This window comes from Poecilia formosa, unplaced genomic scaffold, assembly GCF_000485575.1.
Source record: "Poecilia formosa unplaced genomic scaffold, Poecilia_formosa-5.1.2 Scaffold31, whole genome shotgun sequence".
In the NCBI taxonomy this organism is placed as follows: Eukaryota; Metazoa; Chordata; class Actinopteri; order Cyprinodontiformes; family Poeciliidae; genus Poecilia; species Poecilia formosa.
Window position 1 is genome coordinate 1,742,234 of NW_006799970.1, and position 24,684 is coordinate 1,766,917.

General features: G+C 40.5%; 1 protein-coding gene across 2 annotated transcripts in view; it reads right to left on the reverse strand.

The window, feature by feature from the left end:
- The window catches only part of prkd2 (protein kinase D2), a 45,546-nt gene that overhangs the window by 13,624 nt on the left and 7,238 nt on the right, over positions 1-24,684 (reverse strand). The window contains exons 2-8 of one of the 2 annotated variants that reach the window (XM_007549430.2): positions 4,008-4,146; positions 3,600-3,731; positions 3,214-3,413; positions 1,572-1,755; positions 1,383-1,454; positions 1,172-1,189; positions 170-329 (exon numbers count right to left, since the gene is read on the reverse strand). In XM_007549430.2, the coding sequence (XP_007549492.1) occupies positions 170-329; positions 1,172-1,189; positions 1,383-1,454; positions 1,572-1,755; positions 3,214-3,413; positions 3,600-3,731; positions 4,008-4,146 (905 nt within the window). The remainder of the gene's footprint in view (positions 1-169; positions 330-1,171; positions 1,190-1,382; positions 1,455-1,571; positions 1,756-3,213; positions 3,414-3,599; positions 3,732-4,007; positions 4,147-24,684) is intronic. The other variant, XM_007549431.2, reaches the window with a different exon arrangement.

Here is a 24,684-nt window from a genome sequence, read left to right on the forward strand (position 1 = left end):
TATTTTATATTGAAACATATATGTTTCAATATAAAATACAACATTTTTTCAATATAAAATACAACATTTTTGTGACCTCTGAGTAATTTCACTACTTTGCTTATTGTGCCAAAGGTTTGTAAGTAAGTAACAATAGTTTGGAAAGCAGTCGTCTAAAATCTCCTCGTACCTTTGGTCTCCACCTGTCCCATCCTGGTTGTTGTCTGGAGAAAAGGACCCGGGGATGCTGCAGGCCTCATCCGAGTCATCCATTGAAGACTTGTCCGAGGTGTCGTACTCACTGCTGAAGTCCATGGGCACTTCGGTGTCGGCGCTGGGACTCAGCATGTCTAGTGCAAGAGCAAAGAGGAGAGAGGGTCTGAGTTGAACTTAATTAAAACTAATCTATTCCAAATACAGTGAAAGCCACCACTGTTTGCTACTTCTCTGCCATTACAATTAGTACCGTATTTTCTGGACTATAAGCCGCACCCACAAAGTGTTTAAAATTAAAATAAAAAAACTGGAAATGTAAAACTACACAAGCCGCACCAGGCTATAAGCCGCTGGTATCTCCGCCGCTCTCGGTTTTTCACAAGGAAGCAGCAGAGGGCTGCAATAAATCTGCTACTAAAGACGCAACCCTCTGTCTCCAACACCGAACCAAGGATTCGTTCACGCTGATCTTACGTGCAGCGGCTATCGATCTGTACTGTCAGATCGATAACCTTCAACTTAAAAGCTGCATCATATGAGTTTGAAGAAATTTCTCTGTCGTGCCTGCTGCTAGCATGTACTTGTTCCAAATGAAAATTAGCACGTTCTTCTTTGATTTCCAATTTTGACTTCCAATGATTCACTTCCTGCTAAAGCGCCCCCTGGTGGTTGAAGAAAAATCCACAGGAAAGCCGCACTGGGCTGTTAGCTGCTTGGTTCAAAGTGTGTGTGGGGGGGGAGTAGCGGCTTATAATCCAAAAAATACGGTACCACTGGCACTCAGAAATAGTAAAAAGACTGTTCAGCTGAATTTTAAGAGCAAAGCACATCTTTACCAGCCTGATAAAAACCAGCACCTTGTTCTCCGCTTTGCTTCGCACAGAGCTGTAAGCGAGATCTGAATCGAGCGAAATAGAGCAGGAAAGCAACGACCAGGCCTCATGCTTGCATGCATCCGAGCACTGATTATACTTACCACAGTTACTTCTGTTGTCTGAAGAGATAAAAACATTAGGGCCAGTGAGTTTTAGTATTATTAGACAATATGTCATTTGGAATATTTAAGATATGTAACATGGTTATATTAGTTCTAACAAAGGAAACATGCACGTTTTCATCAAATCCATGCAGCTTACACACAACGCAGCCATGTAAATGCATTAGACGTAGAATCTATGTCTGCTCACCTCCAATGGTCTCCCCGAGGCAATCATTAGGAACCTTGTATGCACAGCGTTTATGACAATTGAATTTACAGTCTAGGAGGAATACAAGGAAAGGTTCATTTCAACAGAGCTATAAGACATTAAATAATTATTTAATATTTTATTTCACAGAAGCGATTTAAAAACACATCCCTGTTCGTCTGTGCTCACCTTTGCACTGTAGGCCCTGCCTGAACAATCCTCGGAGAAGTCTCTTGCAGTACTGGCACACCGTTGGCCGTGTGTACGAGTGAATAGCAAATGTGTGGGGCACCTTCACCTTCGTCATCAGGATCTTGTCCAGATGAACAGGCCGGCCTGTGTAGAAGCGCCGCGCCTCACTGGGAGTCCGTGGCTTGGAAGATAGAGAAGGGGGAAAAAAACTGTAATATTGAAGGTGATTTAGCTTAAAGAGAATAAAGAATATAATTATCTACTTTTGGTTATATGTTTTCATTACATATTAAACTACATATGAAACTAAACTAAATAGTTAAATTGCCCAGTGTATCCTCAGCATTTCCCGGTATGAAAAAAAAAAAAAAAAAACAATAAAATTTTACTTGCTACTTTAAGTGTTGCATTATTTCGCCTTATGTGTAAAGTTGGAATCTGGATATGTGAATTACATCGAAGTCAACTTTAAAGTAAAAAACAAAAAGAAGAAAGATATAAGCTGATTGATATGTACAGGGACTAAGGCTCTTAATAAATATTACAAATAGTGTGGGACAATTGCAAATAATCATCAAAGGAGAAAGGAAAGTGTTGCTTCAACATAAGTTTTATCATCATTGCTGTATTGGACATGTCGTAGTAATTCTGTATTTAATGAGACACAAATTGTCAGAGGTGTAAATAAACAGTTTTCAAATCCGTGCCATTCCGATTGAATTTGATATTTCTATCTCGACAACTTCAAAGTTGGAAAATAAAGTTTCAGATTAAAAATGGAAGGCATAAATAAGCTTCATTCCTCAACTTCATGAAATACAGAGGGGTAATATTTTTCTTCTTTCTTCGTGGCAGTAATGCTTCAGAAACATTGCATTTGTAAGTTTGAATACAGTCAATGTTTTAGTGTTAATGTAACGATTAGAAAATTAAACACAAATGCTTTACATCTTTTCTAAAAACATTGTTGCATAATGAATCTCTGCATATATGCATCATGTCGAGTGGAAAACACTGCGGTTAGCAGATATCAACAGATGTATCACTGCAACGTTTGCAGCTAAAACGGATCTCTGAGTGTTTCTTTACCCAAAACAATTGCATGTAGCTGTCCAGAAATATTACACAACAGCAGCATGATGAGTGTGAGCCAGTTGATAGTTGGGGAGTCAAGTGATGATCCCAAACCCATGAAAGTCCCCAGACAACATTTCGATAGATCAGAAACTGATTTAAAAAATGTTTACATTTAAAAAGTCGTTTGCTTTAAACTGTGTTGCCGTTTGTGTAAAATTGCTGTGCTTGTTGACAGCTATGTGTGGAATGTAGTTCTGCAAGGTATTTTGGAGGTTTTTAGATGGATATCTGGAAACCTCCAAAGCTGCATGCCTTTGTCACAAAAACATTTAGAGCAAACATGTTTAGAGCAAACATGCCTGAGTAAAAATGTCTCCATTGTCAAAAAATATGTTTTTTTTAATTAGTAATTCAATGAATATTATCAGCTACAAAACCACCGTACTGATGCAAAACGATCAACTAGCCGAAGGTTATTTGAGGAGACGGTCTTGCTTTATTTATTTATCCGAGTTTCAATTATCAAACTGACATACACCGCAGCGCCCTGTGCATGAATTACCATTTGTGTGTGAGAGCGAATTAAACTGGTTTCTTCGGAGCAGGTGGAGGCTGTCCCCACGCTGTAGACCGACTCGCTGGTGGAGAGACGCAGGGACTGACTGCTGCTCAGAGAGGTGGTGGACAGCCGTCGCTTGCGTGCTCCACTGCAGTTGTTGGGTATGCTGAATGCGCAGCGCTTGTGGTAGTTCAGCCCACATCCTGCAGGGGGATGCAAAGATCAAAAAAATAAGGTAGGTAGAAATAAACAGTGCAGCAGAAAGGAGGAGAAGAAGAACATTTGTGGGTTGTAAGAGATCACTTACAACCCACAAAGACATCAGAAAAGATGTCTTTAGGTGCCATTGCATGCGTTTTCTGATAATCGTAGCATCCTCTGCTTCTCACCATCACACTTCAGGCCTTGTCTGACCAGTCCAAACAGCATCTCTCCGCAGTGATCGCAGAAGGCCGGGGCTCGGTACGAGTGGACGTTGAGCGCATGGGGCCGAATCTGGAAATCCTCAAATGTGGCTGCCGCTAAAAAGAGACAAAAGTTAAACAGAGCGGCAGCTGTGGGTGTTAGAGAAAGAAAAAAAAAAAGTCATGTCAGCGTTACTCAACATAAAGCATAAATGTTTGATAGATTAAGTGCAAGTAAAAATTGGAAAGCAGATTGATTTTCTCTCTGATGATGTTTGAAACAGAGAAGAAAGTAGCCTCGTGTGTGTGACGGTAAAATAAGGCCGTCTGTTGTGAACTGAAGCAGGCAGGAAGACAGGAAGAGAGCTGCACTGTTGCTGGGGAAAGACTCACCTGAAAGCACCACTTCCACCAGATCTCCCTCCTGAATGTCACTTGTGGATTTGACCCGTTGCAGGACATTGTTGGAGGTTATGTCATGCTTGAACAGCAAAATCTTGTCATAGATGCCATAAAATCCACACTCTGGGAACTGCAACAAGAAGGAAAATATACATTTAACCATGGGTGATTTTAACTCAGCAATTTACAGTTTGTAGACAAATGCAATTGTGTGAAACTGTTGCAGAAATAAAGTACAGCCCAAGTCATATTTAGTGTGTTAATACTTAAATTATTCGATCATTATTGGCTTTAAAAGCTATTTAAATCTGCTTTCAGCTTCACAAAATCAGACATGATAGATGCCAGTGTTTTATTATGCATTAAAGAAAGATGAAGCCGAACTGGAAAACTTAAAAAAAAAAAAAAAAAAAAAGAAAATCAAAATTCTGCTTAGATACAACATAATAAGTCTTTGAAATGTAAAGGTTGTGTACTCATATTTTTGCAAGATCTGTCTCAGCTAGGCAATGATTTGCTGGTTTATTAGGAACCGAACCCTGAAATGCGTATAACACAAGACAAGAGTTAAAATAAGAACCTCAAACATAATTCAACCAAGAAAGTGCTTATTGTGATGAACTAAAGGTAAATGTTAAATTCTCAAATTCATCACTATCAAATTTTCTCACCAAAAAGAAAAAAGAAAAGAAAAGAAAAAAGAAGCTTTAAATAGCAAAGCAGCCTCGTGATAAACATTTCATTGTTTTATGGAGCTGTTAGGAACACGTTTCAGTAAAACTATAAATTATAAATATATTATTAGAAGAATATCCCAAAAACAGTAGAAAACAATTTAACAGATCCATCAAGACACAAATGCAACATGTGCTCTTCTAACTTTTGTTTGCAAATTTATTTCATTTTATTTTTTAAATATTAACTATTTTTGTCTTTGTATTCTTATACCTTGACAAAATTAAATATTAAAAATCAGAACCTTAAGGAGGAATTTTACAAGGTCATAATTTTACATCAACTATTAAAAAATAATGTAGAAATAAGGTTAAAAAAATCAAAACAAAAAAAAACAAACTTACAACCAAAACTCCAAAAGTGCACACTTACTGTACGCAGCCTACATCTCAAGCAATATGACTCCTAAAGCAAATTTTAATCCACATAAAGTTTCAATAACCTTTGAGGAAAGAGTGCAAACACGTCCCCAGACTCCCAGAAGTGCAATAGATTGACAGTTTTTGGACTTCATAAGTTCAGGGAAACAAACACACACACACACACACTAGCACGCACGCTAATACGACCAGGCCGCTTGTCAAGCAACTCGGTCAATGTGGACGGAAACACAAAGGAGTAACTGCATCTTATCTTCCTATCAGTCATATCCAAGTGTTCACACAAACATGCTCAGGTGTTTCCACAAAGCTTTTCCACGGATATGAGATGAGAACGTCTATCAGAAGTCAACTGAGCGAGGGAGGCTGTTACAGGGAAACCCTGCCCTCATCAATAGTTAACGCAGTCTGGTTCACTTCAGTGGCCACACCACACAGGACACCACAGACACACACACACGCACACACACACACACACACATGCACACACACACACACACACAGTTTTAAAATAATTTCTCTTATAGCACGTAAAAATAAGCTCAAAATGAGGAACAGGAAAAAAAAAAAGATTTAAGCAGTTGGACAGACTCCTCCCTCACACGTTAGCTCACGTAAAAACATTCAAACTGGTTATATCTGCTCACTTGTTGTGTTGCTTTCCCATTGTTGAGCCAAGATTCTCCATCTGGCCAGACTCTAACTACTTACAGGAAAGGGGACCGTGGTCTCCACCTTCAAATGACACAATAACACAAATACACCTTCTGGCTAACCAACAGGCACACCCTCCTAACAAACACACACACCCTGTCTTTTTCCCCCCTTTCCCTCTTTTGTCCCCCCCCCTACAGCACAAACACAGTCTGTCTCTTAGTTCCCCAACATGCTCTCCCAATCAACCACATCACAAAATCCAGGCCTGGCTTGTAACGCTGCCAAGATACACAGCAAGTCCACCACGCCCCAGCTGCTGGCTACCGCCGCTGACCACAGTCAACAACAAGACACAAAAAGCACATGAAGGTTGTCTTTTCGACACACATTCAAGACCTCTGACCCATTTTGAGAGCGAATCAAACATTAACTGTGTCAAGAGAGTCCATGAAGTAAATCAAACCAAGACAATAAACTACAGTCATCCAAGTAATAAATGTTATTCACTTGATTTTAACTGAACAAAGCTATTCTACGTAGCTTGTTGCTCATTAGTTGCAGATGTCTATGCATTTGGCAGACACTTTTTATTCAAAGCGGCTTCCAAACGAGGCTACAATGCAGTGAATATCAAAGCTAACAGTAAAAAAAAAGACAATTTGACAGGTTCTGTCAATGGTGACAGAACCTGTTTTTTTATCATAAACAAAAACAGAATAACACCAACGTTCCCTTTTTCAGCATCCTATATGAGTGATTTACATGGTTAGCATTAGCTATCCTCATCGAAGGATCGTTTGATAGCATTAGTGTAGAAATACTATCAGAAATGGGTGAAAGTGTAGAAATGGAGGGAGGTGAAGACAGAGTGCAGCAGAGAGACTAGGGCATTCATAAGAGTAGGAGATACTTTCTGAAGAGTCAGGACTCCAAGAGTTACGATGTCTCTGTTCTGGTAGAGCATGGTAGGACATTTCACAACACATGAAATGACCTTTGGATCTTCATAAAATTCAAGACAATAGTCTGGATTTGCTTGAGTGTGATGTACGCACTACTGGCTGACAATCCTGTGGTGGTCAGAGTGACTCTGTTGTGACATTTGCGAGCGCCTTGGAGTAGATGGGAGCCATTTTGTTAAGGACTTCGTAAATTAACGGCAGCGACTTGAGTTCGATGAGGATAGCTAATGCTAACCATGCAAATCACTCATGTAGGATGCTAAAAAAAGGGAACCTTGGTGTTATTCTGTTTTTGTTTTATGATAGTAAAAAGAAACAAACACTGTTTTTCAGTGATGGTCTTGAAATAGCATCCCATTGAAAGACTATTATCCAATATTCAAGGCAAGCAGAGCAGGAGTCAACAGAATGGTGTCATTGCCTTTGAAATGTGGAAATCTGTAAAGACTTTGTCAGAAGATGGAAAAGATCAAATGCCAAGGATCAATGCTTAGCATCTATTGAAGCTTCAAACTCAAACGTCACTGAAAACTAAAATTAGACTCTAAAGTGAATGGCGCTTACTGATAATGGAGTGTATTATGGGGCAAGCTGCATGTTGAGACATAGAGAAAGAAACAGTTTTAATGTTTTAATGCATGCTGACAGCGGAAGCAGATGATCAGTCGCATGAGGTACATAAATGTTTGCTACATCAGAAATTAGAAATTAGTTTCCATCTTCCCTTTAGCGCAGTAACTCTTTTTCAGAAAAAGCCAAAAAGAAAAAAAAACATCACGTAAAACCTTTTTTTGAGAAAATGAAAAAGTTGTTTTGAATTCTAATATTTTCATCTTTTTCTCATCTTTTCTAATGCAATACATCAAAATGGGCTTCAGAAAATATTGATACAAATTAAACTGAAAACTATTTCTGTTAATTGGGGTGAAAAAGTATTTTTATGCCTGAAAAAACATGCAATGGAAACAGGGACAACGTGACAGAGATTTTTCCCTCGTTTTTATTTTACTTTTTTCAGATTTTCTCTCCAAGTTTTAGGTTTCTTTTTAATCCTGACAGACGCCTGCAGGGAACGGTTCTGGCTCCTGGACAATTAGACAATACAGACATCAATAAACTCAGACTTTACTCTTTTCCAACAACAGCCCAAAAGCTCTGTGACAGCAGTGATTCATGTAATAGCTACATGAATCAGTAACATAGGACCGCCACAACTGAGACCCAGTTCTACCATCTGTAATTACGAAACACCCACAGAGCCGAGATCAGAACAGACTTCAAGCGCACAAATCCACCACCAATCATCTTCTACAGGCGACTCTTAATGCCAGCCAGTCTACCATAAACTCCCCGCCGTTGCCGCTCCTCTCGATACGGAAAACTCAAGAAACAAGGCAAGTCATAAAACCCTCCACCGACCGCTCAAAAAACACTCGGCCCACCGACCGCAGAAAGTGACTGCCAAGTCTACGCAGACACACCTCTTTACCACACCACTGAAATGCAAAGGGTTCAGACTCCACAAACCACTGCTGCCTTCAGAAAAATACCCACTTTTCTTAATCTCGCATTCAGTTTGCTGTGAGAGCAGAACGAGGGTAAAATATCTGATTTCAATTTTAGCTTTATGAGAAATGCGTACAGGTCGTCAGCTACTTGATCACCCCACACGTTTGTGTACACGGCGGACATCAGGTTGTGCATGTAAAGGTTAGGAGAGTGTTGTTACTTGGGATTATGCGAGTGTGAAAAGCTGCATGTGTTATTGCATTTACTGTACAGACAGCATGCCTTGCCTGGAGGGGAGGCGGCTCTCGCACTGCATCCTTTATGTTGTCAAGCGTCAGGTTTCCCACTGCTTCCTGTTCAATCTTTGCACCAATGAACTCATTATAAGTGAAATTAATTATGGATTAGGCATTCTTCACTTAGTCATTTGATTCTATTCCCAAACACTTGTTTTCCTTGGTTGCAAACAAAGCAACGAGGCACCATTAATGAGAGGGAACGTCAAATTTTTACTGCCGTTTTAGCAGCTGCTATAAAATTGTTATGAGAAAACGCCATCATCTCCATAAACTGATTGCTGCATGTTGAAGTTTTGGACGCTGTGAAATTCTTTCTACACCAAATCATTATCAGACATTGAGATTTCATTTTGCTTAATTTCAAGCTGGTTTCAGAATGACTAAACAATAAGCCAAGATTTGATATGAACCAATAATCTAACAACTACTTCCTGTTGTGGTTAACTTTCTGCCGTCGTCAATTCAGGGCTTATATTTCATTCAAAAACGCTAAATTACAAACGCCGTCAAGTTTAGCGTAGGGTTATTTAAGTTTGTCCAGTTGTGTCACTTTTGTTTCAGCCGTGTGGGTTTATCGAAAAGCTACAGGGTGGCTCATCTAAAGACAGACCATCTTTAAATAAAGACTCAGCATGTGTGAATAACACAAAGACTTTTATGTCCCGCCAAGAAAGCCACTTAACTTCTGCTTTTCATCCTCCCTGTCGCTTCCCTTCCAGCAGCTCAGCATGAAACACCTTCAGCCCCCCCGAGCCTCTGTGAACGAGCAACTTGGGATTTCTGATCAGAAAAATACTAAAGTACAAATAAATGAAACACCTGTGCAACTTTTAATGAAAATGTAGTCAAAAAAAACAAAACTGGATCAGTCACAGCTATATTTACTCTGCAGATACCCTTTTCCGTATTTGCCTCAAATAATTTTAAGCATGCAAAATATCAACTGAATATACGGCAGCTTCAACTTCAACAACAGGGTTACACGCGAATACGTTGGATAAGGGACAGCTTATGATCCTGTTAGATGGTTTGGCTTTGCAGTTCTTCAAAACAACATAAGTGTTTTGTTCAAAGGGGGAGTTTCACGACATCTCAGCACTATTTAATCACACATTTCAGCCATAACCCTTTGCAGGTTATCGTAGTCAGTTATTGACTCTGCAGTAGAAAACATCTCTCTCTTATTATACGAGTTATGACTAACTATTTTACTCCGTCACTTCCAAGCAATAGGAAGCGGTGATGTTGGTTCTCTGCCTTGTCAAGGTGTAAAATTAGGTTTGGGCAAAGATAAAAACACATGCCTCACAGATAAAGATAAAAAAAAAATAAAAAAAAAATAAACTATATCTGAAAAACAGAAAGAAAACTTTAAACTTGAAAACTCAATAGTCTTAAATTAGAGTGGAAATCTCCAATCTTGTATTTTTGCAACCTTTTCTGCGTTAAGTTGAAGGTAATTCTGACCCGCCGCCCGGTGGTATTATGAACGCTACCGCACGTAGCAAATGGCAGTGATGTGTTGACTCAGAAATATGAAGTCGTGTGTCATTAGCATAATCCATGCTGAAGCACATTTATTACCCTGTGTTTGTTTGTGCTCAGATTTATCACAGAATTATACAAAATAGTACCGGTTTGCTAAATAAGTTCAAAGTCAATCTCACAGTGATAGAGTGGTGATTAAATGAAATTATAAAACCGTGGCGCAGTGTGGAAAGAAGTCACAGTAACTGACTTAAGAGGAATACTGCGATGTTGAAACCAAACTTCACTTGTCTTTGTGTGTGTGTGTGTGTGAGTGTGTGAGTGTGTGTGGGGCGGACATATGACATATGACTAGAGGAGTGAGATGTTCCAGAGTGCAGGGGCTGGACTGGTGTTTACACAGCGCAGTTCATAGGAAAAACAACCCCTCTCTGGAGAACCGGAGCCAATCTTCATCTCATGTCAACGGGAGCTCAGAAAGTGGGACCGAGCACGGCTAAATGTCGAGGCTCACCATCCGTGATATTACATTCCAAGTCCTGTCCACGGACTGACCTCTGCGGCGCTACTCGCTCCTCCAGACCGATGTGATCCCTGGAACAGGAGCTGATTATCACAACAGGAACCTGATCCGGCCGCTTTATAGCCAAGAGGAAACCCACTGCATCCCCTCAAACAGCGGACATTGTTCAAACATCCACATCTTACTGTGTGACAAATAATAAGGCCGACCTCCTCCCCAGTCCCACCCCGCCCCCTCCCACTCCGGCACACGTGCACATTCACGCTTGCAGCCTCAAGGACCACGGTGGCGATTTATGATGAACCCATATTCACTGCGTTTCTCTCCTAACCGCGGCACGGTCCTAATTGTGTAACTGTAACTCTCTCACCTCATTAACGCACACAGGGGTTTCAGAAAGAGCCTCACCTTTCTGAAAACAATGAGGGCTTTAATGGAGGATTGCTCTGGCAACAAGCATGCAAAGACGTCAACGTCCTGCACTCGCTGGCTCTTGACAACAACTCAGTGCAACGCAGGAATTTTCCCTTTTGTGCTCGTGGAGTTCGTAATGGAACAAATGTAAAACTGGCTCTCTGAGCTATTTTTAGACCTGGCGAAGTCGTATGCTGGCAAAAAAAATAAAAAGATGTGGAGTGTATCATCAAAAAAAAAAATTAAAAATACAACCATCTCCGTGTCATCAGCCACCTGTGGAGTCTGGATGTCTAAGAAGATCAGTTGGTGCCTTGGGAAATAGTTACAAGTAAAAGTGAGGAATGGCTCCATCGCACAGCAATTTAGAAAGCGACATGAACAGCATCAGCAAGCCCCAGGGCTTAAAGACAAAGAGAGACGAAACGAAGACGTGCCAAAAAAAATCCCTGACTAAACACGGTAACCCCCAGTGAAGTCACACTTAAATCATCAGCAACGCGAGATGATCTTCAACATCTTGTTTTACCCAACAGGCAATGAAAATAATTTAGCATATCATGACATTTTTATTTAATGGAAGAATCACAGATGAAATGCAAGAACTTTTCTCTTTTTGGCACTGATGCTCTCCCCACCTTCTTCGTAAACAAGACGCATCTGAGAACATGGAAGATTCTGGAAAGTGACTGAAAGTGTGTTTACAGTAGGAGAGTGCGATTTCCTTTGAGGCGGTGGATCAAATAAGTGTTAAAGTAGAGCTCAGGATAACAGGGAGTAGAGGAGGGGAACACATCAAACACCAAAGTTTGCTCACACACGCTTTAAGCGGACATCTCTGGAGACGCTGAGTTATATCATGTCTGCGTGTCTTCTGCTGATGCACTGCCTTCACAGCCAGTTCAGTGATGTAACGACAGATCAAATATTACCCTCATTCTGCCTTCGTACTTCTGCGTAATTCAGCTTTAAGCTGCTAAAGGAACCCGGATGTTGGAAATGTACTGATAAGCCTGAACTATTTCCACATTTGGTCACGTTGAAAGTAACAAGAACAAGTATTTTAATTACTACTTTATAATTATGACATTGTGGCACTTGTGGAGCAGAAGGGCTATGGCACGTGGCCCATAGTATTCACTGGAAGCCTTTTCATGCAGGTCTTTATCATTTTTGCACTTCTAGCCACTGGACAAAGCATGTCTAAGAAAAAGAAACTTTCAATTTTTGCTTAAATTCTCAGTTGAATTTGGGATCCGAATTTGAGTTCAGACATTGATCACCTTATTTGACAAGAAAAAAAAAAATAAATAAAAATGGCGTCATGAAAACCTGACGTTCAAAGATGCTCTCCAAGCAGTGAGATCGAGTCTGAGCCACCTACAGGAAAGAAGAATGGGCCCAAACATCAGTCTAAATTAGCAAAAACTTGATTCTAAAAAGCACCGACTCGATGAGTCGAGTGCAAAAATCACATGAAACATTTGAGATTTGTGCTTGTTCACATGTGTTCCTTTCCTTTTTCAATGCTACGAGCTACTTGGTGTTGGTCTGTCACATAAAATCCCAGTGAAATACAAAAAAGCTCGAGAGTCGTGGCGTGACAACATGTGGACCGGAAGAGGAATTCATCATTTTGTGCTTCAGTATCACACAGCGACACTTAGGTAAGCTTCAATGATGAATGGACACATGTGGTAGCACTCAATCAGTGCATGTCCAAAATATGAGCAACTTCACCTCTGGGGAAAGTTTTCTGTAGCATGATAATAAATACTCAGAAAAAAAAGACTCATTTAGTCACACGAACTGTAACCGCAAAGCCAAATATGCAGGTAATTTGTATTTCTTGGAGTCTCTGAGTCGGCTTATGGCAGGATTTTGTAGACGATTTGAAGTTTCAAAGTGGGAATGAAATGCTGAGTCATGGCAAGCAGAAATGTGAGATCGCAGAGCCACATTCCAGCAGCAGACATGAAAACAAAAAAACCAAACAGTTCAGATGGCAGCTAAGAGCGGCGCACGATAAAGAGCAGAAGAAGAGCATGTGTCACCTCAGCTTAAACCATCGAGCATTGAGATCCTATGCATCAGCAACATTTTTTTTTCCCCATTTGATTTAGCTGGGTTAGAAACTCTGCTGGTCTTTCTGCTGTTATTGTAGTACAATGAGACAAACGGTCGTTTTCCAATGACTATACACCAAGTAAAATACTATCAAAGGCAGTTTTATAAGTGAAGATCCTGTACAAATCTTTTTCTATGATGCCGTTACAGAAGAAGCAACAAATAATATATAGCTGGAATTAAAAATGTCGGAAAATTCAACTACAAAGAGCCTGAAAATCTCTGCTAGGTTTGTTCCTCTTTAAGCAGCGTTGAGAAATATAGATCTACAAGAGAGCAGCGTCGTTATCGTCCTTAAATGATGCGTCGGATGAAGTTGCGAGTTTGGAAAACACCTGTTGTTGTTTTCTAAAATAAGCCTTGTTTAGATTCCCAGAAACCAAAGGAAGGATAAAACAAGCATTATAAAAATCTCAGAAATCCAAAGCGATGATAAAAAGCGGAGTTCCAAACAAAGTTCCAAGACAGAAAAGGTTTTGTTCATTGTCCAGGCTTCAAACGAAGCGCCTGTCCTGTAGCTGCAATGCTACCAAACTCTGAAGATGCGTTAAGAGGAAGTATTTCTCTGCTTCTCTTCTGAACGTTTGAGCGGCTTTACCCAATAAAGCATACTCGCCTCTCAAGAAATAGAAAAAAAAGTTATTTAATCCTGTGTAATATTAGTCAGGCCTGAATGGTGGAAATGTGAAACACAGCAAAGGATGCTAATTAAGACCTGAGGCTCTCTTAGACACTGCTGAAAATTTTCCAAACAACAAAAACTGCTGCTTTGCATATTTCTCTGGAGGTAACATGTGGGTTCCCACGACTCATGATTTTATGTACGCGTGAGTACGATGAGTGGCACCAAGCTCACGTCTCACAAATTCATAGAAACCTGACCAAACTCAACTAAAAGTCCTGATGAGTGGTGGCTGGTTTTACTCTTCAAGCACAGACACGGTTTGAAAGCATCAGAACAGAACGTGCGAGGGTCGCGCAATAACGATCGCGATGCGTTAAAGTGCTGATAAAGGTTTGGCGCCGGGTCAAGTGTTCACCGACGAAGCAAGGCGTGCATCATCCAGGAGGGCACCGGCGCAGTCGGGTTTACATTCCTGGCCTGTTAGTTTCTACCAGCAGAGTTAATCGTTTAAACCTGCTGAACAGGAGTGAGAGGGAACACACACCAAAACAAGTGCAGAGCCGCTAATGTTTCCTACAGAAATCATGCTAGAATGCAGTCCAACACTCTCATAAAGGTTTTACACAGCTAAAACGATAATGTTAAAGCTTTTTAAAAATGGGTGTGAAAACTTTGTTTTGATGTTTTCTGTCCTCCGTTCCAGATTTAAACGCTACAATCGTGTGTGAAGCGAGTTCTTCCTGTAGGCCTCTTCTGCTGCCTTTACATGTTATTTTCTCCGTTACGGCTGTTGCTTCAGATGGAGGTTGCACTAATTCTGGCTCTTTTAGACCATATTTATGTACAAAAACTCCAGAATATAGACATTGCGACATCTAGGTGTTCACCGCCTCGTCTAAATTGACGTGAAAAGTGTGTTTGTACTTCACAGACAAGCAACTGCATCCTGCCGTCATCAGACAGTAAACAGGTTGAACTGGGGTTTTCCAGTTAACCAAGTTTATATTGCAATAATTAAGGCAATTTATGAAGTCTTGGTTACCCTTTCTACGTAGACTGACCAAAAAGAAACATAAAAATGAAGAATGAAGTTAATATAATGAACAATCTGTATCCAATCGATCACGATTAAATTAATTATCCATAAAACCAAGCAGAGCTCATGCAAACTAGAACTCAAGCTAATGGCAGTGGGTCTCATAATGGAAAAAGAGACAAAGGCAGCAGGTCGCACCGTGGAAGAAGAAGAAGAAGCAGAAGCTGAGCGAACAGGTTATTGTGGAGAGTCAGTGATCCATGGAGACGACATAAACAGAACCCAAAGTGTCATCTTTTTCTCTACAGTCACAGTGGATTGAGATAATGTTTGTTATGAATTGGAACTCTATAAATAAATTTAATTAACAGCTTCAGTTCTTCTGGAAAAAGGCTTAGGAAGGAGTTTATGAGACTCTTTAATTGACTGGCATTTGTGAGGTCAGACGCTAATGTTGGGTGAGAGAGCTTGCCTCATAGTCTCTGCTCTAAATTGGCCCTAACGTTTAAATAAAAAGTATTTTTATTGTGAACAAAGGCCATGATGCTAAAAAATAAATAAATTTTGAAGTGCACCACATAAAACAAAAATCAATGACATGTTTTGAAAATAATTATAAAGCCAAAAATATAAAAACACACACATAAAAAAAAGACGTGACATTGTGAAAATGGAGAGTTTATTCCAAATATGTTTTAAAAGAGGAGCAATCAGAGGCAACAGACAAAAACAGAAACAACTAGTACATGGAAAACCATGCTAACGTCTGTCACAAAGAGCGGTGTAGAGCTAGGCGTGTGTGTGTGTGTGTGTGTGTGTGTGTGTGTGTGTGTGTGTGTGTGTGTGGAGGAAGCTTAGTCTCGAGCAGGGGAGCAAGTACAATGCATCTCATTCTGCCCCGTGCATCAAGGAGGATGAGGAGGTAACATGAGAGCCGTAAGCAGGCATGAGAGAGGGGCTGTTCATGCTCTGAGGAGGCCTTTGTTGGAAACAGCTCCGCTCCCCATCAGCCCCCGCCTTCGTCCCCCCTGCTACCTTTTTCCTTGTCCTGGTTCTGGGCAGGTAAACCGATAGGAACATTGGACTCGGTCCACCTTGTTTGCAATGAACAAACAACTGATTCATGGGAGGGAACACGGAAAACAAAGCGTGTAAGGGAAGAAAACGTGTCTCGGTGACGAGGAGAGAGAGGAGAGGAGAAAAAGATGAGTGGAAACAAAATGACAAAAGAAAAATTGGTACTTAACCGTTTTCCCCTGCTTGTTCCTGCATCATTTAGCTACTTTTTTTTTTTTTTTTTTTTTTTTTTTTATCGTTACGTCTCGAGTCGAGTTGTTTAAAATCGAGTAGCAACTTTGATTTGCTTCTTGGTCCTTGTAAAACCCTCAAACGTCTCAGTCGCATGTCAGGTGGTACTCTGTCGAAAACGTTTGCCTTAAAATTGATCTCTACGTTGCAACCGCAGAATTCTGATCCAGACTTGAAGGATCCTTACGTTGATGATGATTGTGAGCTGAATTTTATATCGCGACAGATTTTCTAATCCTATAATCTTCATGCTTCAGGCTGCTCTGTTGTGCTCTGCTGGTGAATTATCTGCGTCTCCTCTACTTATGGAAATACTTCAAATCTAAGGTAAAAATAACACATTATTAGGATCAGTAAGAAAAATGTTAAACGTTAATGTGAGCATGTCCATGTGCATATATTTATATTGCATAGAAAACTACACCAGGTTTAAGGTGCCTTCAAAAATTGTTTTTGCCTTTTTGTCATATTTAAATGAAACGCATCTTTAATATCAGACGTAAAAGAAAAACGTGAATACAAAAATACAAAACAGAAACAGAAAGATTGTATTCATTAAGAGAGAAAAGCTGTCTAACGCCAAATCGAAAAAATACAACTCAGCACATTTACCACCATCACTGAAAGAGAACCTCTCTGACAAAAATAAAGATCTCCAAAGACAACACCCAGCGATCTAAAGAAATTCAAAAACAGATGAGAAGAACAATATTCCATCTGGAAAAGGTCGCTGTGCCGTTTCTAAAGCCACTTGAAGGTCAGCGTCCATGAGTGGACAGGAGTCTGAGCCAGACTTGCATCCATGGAAGAGGTCCAAACCCAAAATCACAGCTGACCACAAACACAATGACGACCCATCTCACGTTTGTTATGAGACAACGTCACAGGACCGGAGATAAATAATTTTTCTGCAAACTCAGTAGAATAATAAAACCGTTTGCTTCATCTTGGCACATCTGGCCAACAAAAAAAAAACTAAATCATAGCACCAGTAAACCAAGGTGGTTTTAGTTTGTAAATATAAACTCTGGCATGTAGAAGATAATCCTACAGGAGAATCTCCATCCAGCAGTTTGTGGTCTTTAAACCGAGGTTATACAGCAACACGATCCAGAACAAAAGGTCAATCTCTGAACGGCTCAAAAATAAGTTTTTGTTTTTAATGGCCTAGTCAAAGTCCAGGTATCAATATGCTTTGATCTGATCATAAACAGAGCGTTCACATTTAAAAACCTCCAATGTGAATACATTAAAATAATTATTTAAACAGTTTGCCAGAGTTCCTCCTGTAAGGTGAAAAAAAAAAGCGTAACAGCTATTGCAAAACGATTAAAGGCAGTTAGTGGCCAAACCAGTTATTAGATTTAGAGAGCAGTTACTTTGTTTTGTTTTACATATATGTATATATTGTGGTTGTTTTAGGTTGTAACATATGAAATCATAATTTGAACACTGTGCTTTTCAATGTGAAACACAGGCGGTCTTGTGAAAATAATTGTTTGATTGCACAATAATTGTTTGATTGCACAAATGTTTTTAATTACCAAAAAACTCCATACATCACTGCACCTGACATTTCACATGCTGAGATGCGTTCTCGGCTATTACAACGTTCCCTGAACGCGTCGTCGGCTGTCCCTATAAGTATGGATCTGCCTTCTAACTTCTTGGTGCGACCAGACCGAGGCGATGAGAAAACACACGCACAAACCCGGCGGGGCGAGCGCGAGTGGTGTTTGCACATTCTCCACTGCCTCGAATGCCAGGAGCATACAAACACAAAGCTGCATGCTGAGGGCCACAAAGGGCCACATTACTTCACCCTGAGTCATCTGCTCCTCTTTTTTTTTTTGTCTATCCCCCCCTCTCCTTTCCAAATGCTCTATTTTTCGTCCACTTTCCTCGCCCCGTGCATTTCATGGTTTTTTTCTAGCAAGTACAAAGGGGGGAAGTGCCGAAAGCTAAAAAAACTCGGTTCTGGTCATACGACAAATGTTTCGATCACATTTATGTAGATGAGCCGGCCGTGGTACGCTTAGCTGTTGAAAGCAGACAAAAGTCAGAGTAAAGCTTTTCAGCTGTCCACAAATATTGTTTACGCCAATTAAAATTCCAAAGATGCTTGATAAAGGACTGCTTTATTTCGGATACAACTGTATGGCTCCCATCCGTTTACATGATGACAATTAAAGAGAAATACATTTTTAGCTGCATCTAAATCTAGAAATAGATTTAGATAGCGTGACAGTAAAACCCTACAGTCACTCAAGCCTCACTTTATCATCCTACTTCCTCTGCCACTGGAATTGCTTTTGCATAACTACAGATAAATCTCTGCATAGCTTGATCTGTCACCAGCAAACTTTATATCTCAGCATAAACAAAACGGAAAACTATTTTCTGAATTTTACAAGTTCAGGGTGTTGCTCTATTAACTGTCAGCCCATCTTCTTGCATTTCAAACGGATTAATCTGGTCGTGTTTGTCTCACCGTCTCATCCGCCATATTGGTTCGGACCTGAAAGTCAACGTCTCAGAGAAACCCAGCCAACATTTAGAATCCTGATCACAGCATTTTTGATTAATCTGAATCCCCAAACTCTCCTCCCAAAACCTTCAGTCTATTCTGTGACCAGTGACGCCTTCATCAAGCTACGCAGCTGCAGTTTGCAAACATCATGCCCATCTCCTTGTGGGTAGTGTGCAAAACTGAATTGTAGTCCTTCTACATTATTTTGTTGATGTAACAAACTGATTCCCCCCCCTTAACAATCTAAATGTTCACAATTTACATTCACAATGTCCTCCTGCGGTTCACCATAAAGAGAGAAATTGGCATTTATGACGTTCAAGTCAGAGTGCCCAAAACAATGAACAATGTTTCTCATGCATCATCTACACACAATTAACTGGAAATACATGTAGATATTAAATGCAGTGAATATTTAGATGTTTTTCTAAACCAGTTATGGAGCTTTTTGTATGGTAACACTGTGGTTTTCCCATTTCCCCTCATAACCATAATTTAGTCATGTTATGAACACACGTCTCATGTGTCGGAGCTGCACACACACACGCACACACACACTTTTCACGTGTGCCCCTGACCAACCAAGCCCATCCTGTCAACCTTCACACTGACCCCATTGTCCGCTGCCTCTCACAGGCCCGCCCGCCTTCCAGCACACATTTCAAACATGCCAGATCATTAAAACAAATAGTTTCAAGCCCTGCACTTACTTAAGGTGTCTCAATGTTTTCTGAGGGGTCATGCATGCCATTTTATTTCAGCAAACCTTGCCATCTACCTTGTTAGGAATTACTATGACTCGTTATTATCATGACTAAAAATTACATTTACCTTCAGTTCAACAAGTCAAAGAACCAAGAATATCACAACTGCTTCTAAGTCATTAATTTCAAAGGTAGTCATTGATTTACCAGTCCTAACTCTGCACGTATGAAAGGTTTGTTTCTCCACCCTTGAAAGAGCCATATGCTCACTTTGCTATATTTTGATTCATCCTGTTATTAACAAACAAACGCTCTGTGGTAAATGCTGCTCATGGGTTTCCAATTGGACTATTGCACAAAACTGTTTTCACCATCACTAATCGCAGGATTAGTATCATAAGGTCTCCTTTGCTCGCAACCATAGAAGGAATGCAGTGGGCTCAGGGGGAAAATGGGCTCTGAAAAGATACAAAGTCGAAAGAAAGTGTGGATCTCATTTCAATAAGTTTGTTGTCAGCAGTCCAGCTTCTTCTGATAGTTAACATTAGTGCAGGCTGGAATTTTATCTCCACGCATGTTCTTTTTCCAATCGCAATCTCAGTCACCAATCTAGTTTCAAATACTTATCTCCATCTCTCATCCTCTCTCAGAGGCTGACAAACATCCCTGTCCCAGCGTTCCCTGTAGGAAAGTATGATTTGAATACTCAAATGTCCCGCCGTTTGGAGCGAGTTTGTTCCCGGGGGCCCCGCCGCCAACAGCTAGAAGACACCAAGCACGGTCGGTCATGCAAAGCTGTTCCGCTACCATGCAAATCAGCAAGAGAGGGAACCAGCACACACCCACACACACACGCACACACACGCACACACACGCACACACACACACATACAGTGGGAGACACGTTTGGGTAAGCAGAACAAACGAGTGCTGCTGTCAATCTCACTATTTAAAAGTTGGACAGTTTATTTAACTGCACTGCAATTTAAGTAGATCGAATAATGGTGGTGCAATAAGCTCTAAGCTGCTGTTTACTGGTGAACGGCTGCATTAGCATAGCCTGATAAGGACACAACTTGTTTATTCTCGTGCATGCACGCCTTCCATTGTCATGGATATTGACTGACTTAAGAGTGAGTCTTTATAAAACCACAATTTGTAAAAAAAAAAATATACACAGATTGGTGACTTTAAGAGACACCTGAAGCACTTGTGGTAACATTTCAATCATCGTGGTTTTCATGATCTTCACTGTGAAATCTGGACAAACTGTTGGATTGCAGTGTGAAGAATACATATGCAGGCGAGCGTGGTAAACAGGAGGTGGTGTGTGTGATCCCAACCCCAGGGCTTCTTCTCTTGGGAGCGAGATAAAGAAACAGCGACTTCCAAAACGGAGGTGGAAACAATGGTCAGAATGGCGGGAGGGAGCGGGCCGTGGGGGCGGTTTAATCACAGCTGCGAGTCTGTTTATGTCTGAGAGGCGTAGAACGTGTTTCTGTTTAGCTACTTAGATTTCTTTGTGTTTGTTCAAATAACTCTGTCCTCATTTCCTCACTGGTATCACAACACACCGGCAAAAATATACCTGGGCCTCGTGCGGCTCTCTGCAGTGGATTTTGAAGGTTTTACTCGGCATGCGGCTTTAGGCGCCAACAGCTTCATTGGTTCGACGAATCGTGGCTGTGCGTTTCAGAGTGCGGCATAACTCACGGCAGGTTAGCTCGCATGTTTGACAATCCGGAAAGTTGACAGGGCAAACAGTGAAAAGGCCCTGACAGGTTCTCACTAGTCCTCAAATGCTTACGTAGTCACAGGCGTATTTCACACACACACTGACATCAACCGGAATCGCTGCACCAGTGAGGAATGACGCGGCTGTCAGAAACAGATAAATGGTCGGTCCTTTTGATAAACTAGGTCGGGATAGAGGATGTTAACTGGACCAGAATTAAGACGGAGTCAGCTTTGGTTTTAAGGAACCTTTTAATAGCTTGTTTTTACTCATTAAAGAAGACACACAGCCTTGTAAAAGTATTAATTTCACTTGCACTGCGTATTCTATTACATTCCAAATCACAAATTTTATAGTATTTTATTGGGATTTTATCTGATAGACCAACTCAAGGTAGTAGAAGTGAAAGAAAACATGATGAAACATTGTTTTAACAATTTTTTTTAAGAAAGAAAAATAAGCTGAAAAACTCCCCTTTACTCTTATACCCTGAAATAAAATCCATTGCATCACTTACCACTAGAAGTCACCGCTTTGCTAAAGCTGAGCAAAACTTTACTTCAACAAACATGCCGCTGAACTGAGAGGCTTGGTGGAGAATATTTCAAAAGAGATGGCATCATTAAGGCCTAAAAACTACAGAACAGGCAGGTCAGGAGTGCAAAGGCTATAAATAGTGATAAAAGAAGTTGTCGATCTTTACTGCTCAACCCAAACCTACTAAAACATGGCTATTCAACCCAAATATACAAGCGATTATTGGAGAAACCATCATGATGAGACCCATGTGACTTACGGGGAACTTGAGAGATCCACGGCTCAGTTAGGAGAATTTATCTGCAAAACAATATTAGTCATGCATTTCACAAATCTGGCTTTTATTATGGAAGACTGTCCATGAGAAAGTCACAGTCCTATTTGCAGTTTCCTACAAGCTGCATAGGGAATGATGAAAACACGTAAAAAAGGTGCAAAATGCTGTAGCCCTGAATACGCCGTGCCTTTGGTGAAGCGCAGTGGTGGAATAAAAATATATGCAAGTGTGTGTATATACATATATACAAGTGCTGGTCATAAAATTAGAATATTGTGATAAAGTTCATTATTTTCCATAATGTCATGATAAAAATTAAATTGTCATATATTTTAGATTCATTGCACACCAACTGAAATATTTCAGGTCTTTTATTGTTTTAATTTTGATGATTTTGGCAAACAGCTCTTGAAAACCCAAAATCCCTGTCTCAAAAAATTAGAATATTATGAAAAGGTTCTCTGAACGAGCAATAAAAATAATCATCTGAATCAACAAAGTAACTCTAAACACCTGAAAAAGATTCCTGAGGCCTTTAAAAACTCCCAGCCTGGTTCGTTACTCAAAACCGCAATCATGGGTCAGATTGCTGACCTGACTGCTGTCCAGAAGGCCATCACTGACATCCTCAAGCAAGAGGGTGAGAAACAGAAAGAAATTTCTGAACGAATCGGCTGTTTGCAGAGTGTTATATCAAGGCACCTCAGTGGGAAGTCAGTAGGAAGGAAAAAGTGTGGCAGAAAACGCTGCACAACGAGAAGAGGTGACCGGACCCTGAGGAAGATTGTGGAGAAGGGCCGATTCATTGGTGTGCAATGAATCTAAAATATATGACAATTTAATTTTTATCATGACATTATGGAAAATAATGAACTTTATCACAATATTCTAATTTTATGACCAGCACCTGTATATATATATTCGCTCACTTTGCGTTGTGCGCTACCTTGTTGTGTTAGTCTATCCGAAAAAAAAAAAAGTAAATTCCAGAAATATATGTCGTAACATGACAAAATCATGAAGTACCAAGATATTTTTGGAAGGCAATCTTGTTTCGAATCTTGTTTCCTTTGGCGCTCACAACATAATCAGGTAAGAGTATGAATCATTCCACGTGTTCACTCCTCCAAAGCACTTCTTAAAAGAAGATCAACAAATTGCAGAAAATATTAGGTGTTGAGAAAGGAGAAGCAGATGCCAAAGAAAAGAAATAAGCAGGTAAGACATTTTGATGGATCAAGGAGCGAAGGATGAGTCACAGCGAGCAAGGAAGTTGTTTTAAGAGGAGCAGAGGGGGTGAGAAGATGAGAAGATAAGGTGAGGATATCAACGAAGGAGGTTACGAAAGAAGAGGAGTAGTAAAACGTGGAGGAGGAGGAAGAGGAGTGGTGTTTTATCTTAAGTACCCTTAGGAAAGGATTTAAATTATGAAGAGAATTAGAATAACAAGAAGAACAGGATGAAATAGTAAAGAAGATAAACTAATTTCCATCAAATTATGCTGAGGCTCATTGAGGGATAGATTGCATTAGTGGCGCTTTATTGTCAAATGAAGACAGACCTCTGTGTCCGCCAACAGTTTGTGTTGGATCAACAGTGAGTGGAGTGAGTGGGACGCAGCCAAAATGGACTTTAGGAATGAAGAGGATGTCCGGTCCTGTAAAAGGCAGAGCACCTCTAGTTTCTAGAAGCGAACGTAGAGAGCAGCACCACGGTCGGGAGAGCGTCATGAAATAAAGCGAGTCGAGGCAGAGTGTTGCTCCTCGGCCGTGGAGTGAATGGAAAATGTGTCAACGGAACACAAGAAGGGATCCTGTGAATAAACAGAGCAGATGAGTCACCCTTTCTGGGATGGTGAGGATGACCGCGGGGTGGGGTAGCAGACACCCAGCTACCTTCAACAAGCCTCCAACAACCCCTCCAAACGGAGGTATTCATGCATGAAAACACGCAGTCCAGCTCTTGTGTCACACTCGGTTGGCAGGGCCAGGACAAAACCGTCTATTGTCCAACTTTCCCCAACTAAAGCTGCGAGCTCCAAACAGGGCAGGAGTTTTGTACTTAGGGGATTTCGGAGGGCTCTCGACCGCATGTGTTTGTGACTTGGGATAAACAGCTTTGGAAAGATCCTGCTTAATACATCTTTTCGTTTGAGAGTGGGTATTTTTAGTTTTCTGCAAAACAAAGACATAACATTCTTCAAGTTGAACGCAGTCGTTTTGGACTAAGGGATTAGTCTAAATATTATTGCAGTGGGTCATCGCCGCTCATGAATGCCGCTTCCTAGATAAAAAGCCTGACGAATTCACGTTAATATGTGCGGAAAGTTCAGCCAAAGAGACCAAGGATGGACCTTTGAGCAACAAGAAAGCCACGGTTTGTTGGTCACGCAGCACAGGTTTCACTGAGTTTCAATGTAATCCGCTTAGCTACGCTGCAATACTTTGACCCATATGGACTGAACAAGTAATAACTTTAACCTAACAAGCAAATAGCTTAAATATAACCATGGTGGGTGAGTGTAATCACCCTACATGTCATTAAATAGCTGTTAATTGCCTTAAATAGACAGTAGAACATAGAAATAGAAATGGGCCCATTTCATGTAGGGGTTACTTTCCAAACGTAAGAGTTTTGCATTGGTTGGCAGAAACCAGGAGAGGATGGTAAAATCAGCTCTAAGAAGAAATGTAATAAAACCCTACATGCTTTTTTTTTTTTTTTTTTGCGTGTGTGCGCGCGTGTGTGTTTTTTTACCAGTTCAACTGGGAATAAATGTTGGGGTGTCCTATTTTTTTCCTTCAAGAAACTGCATTTAATGT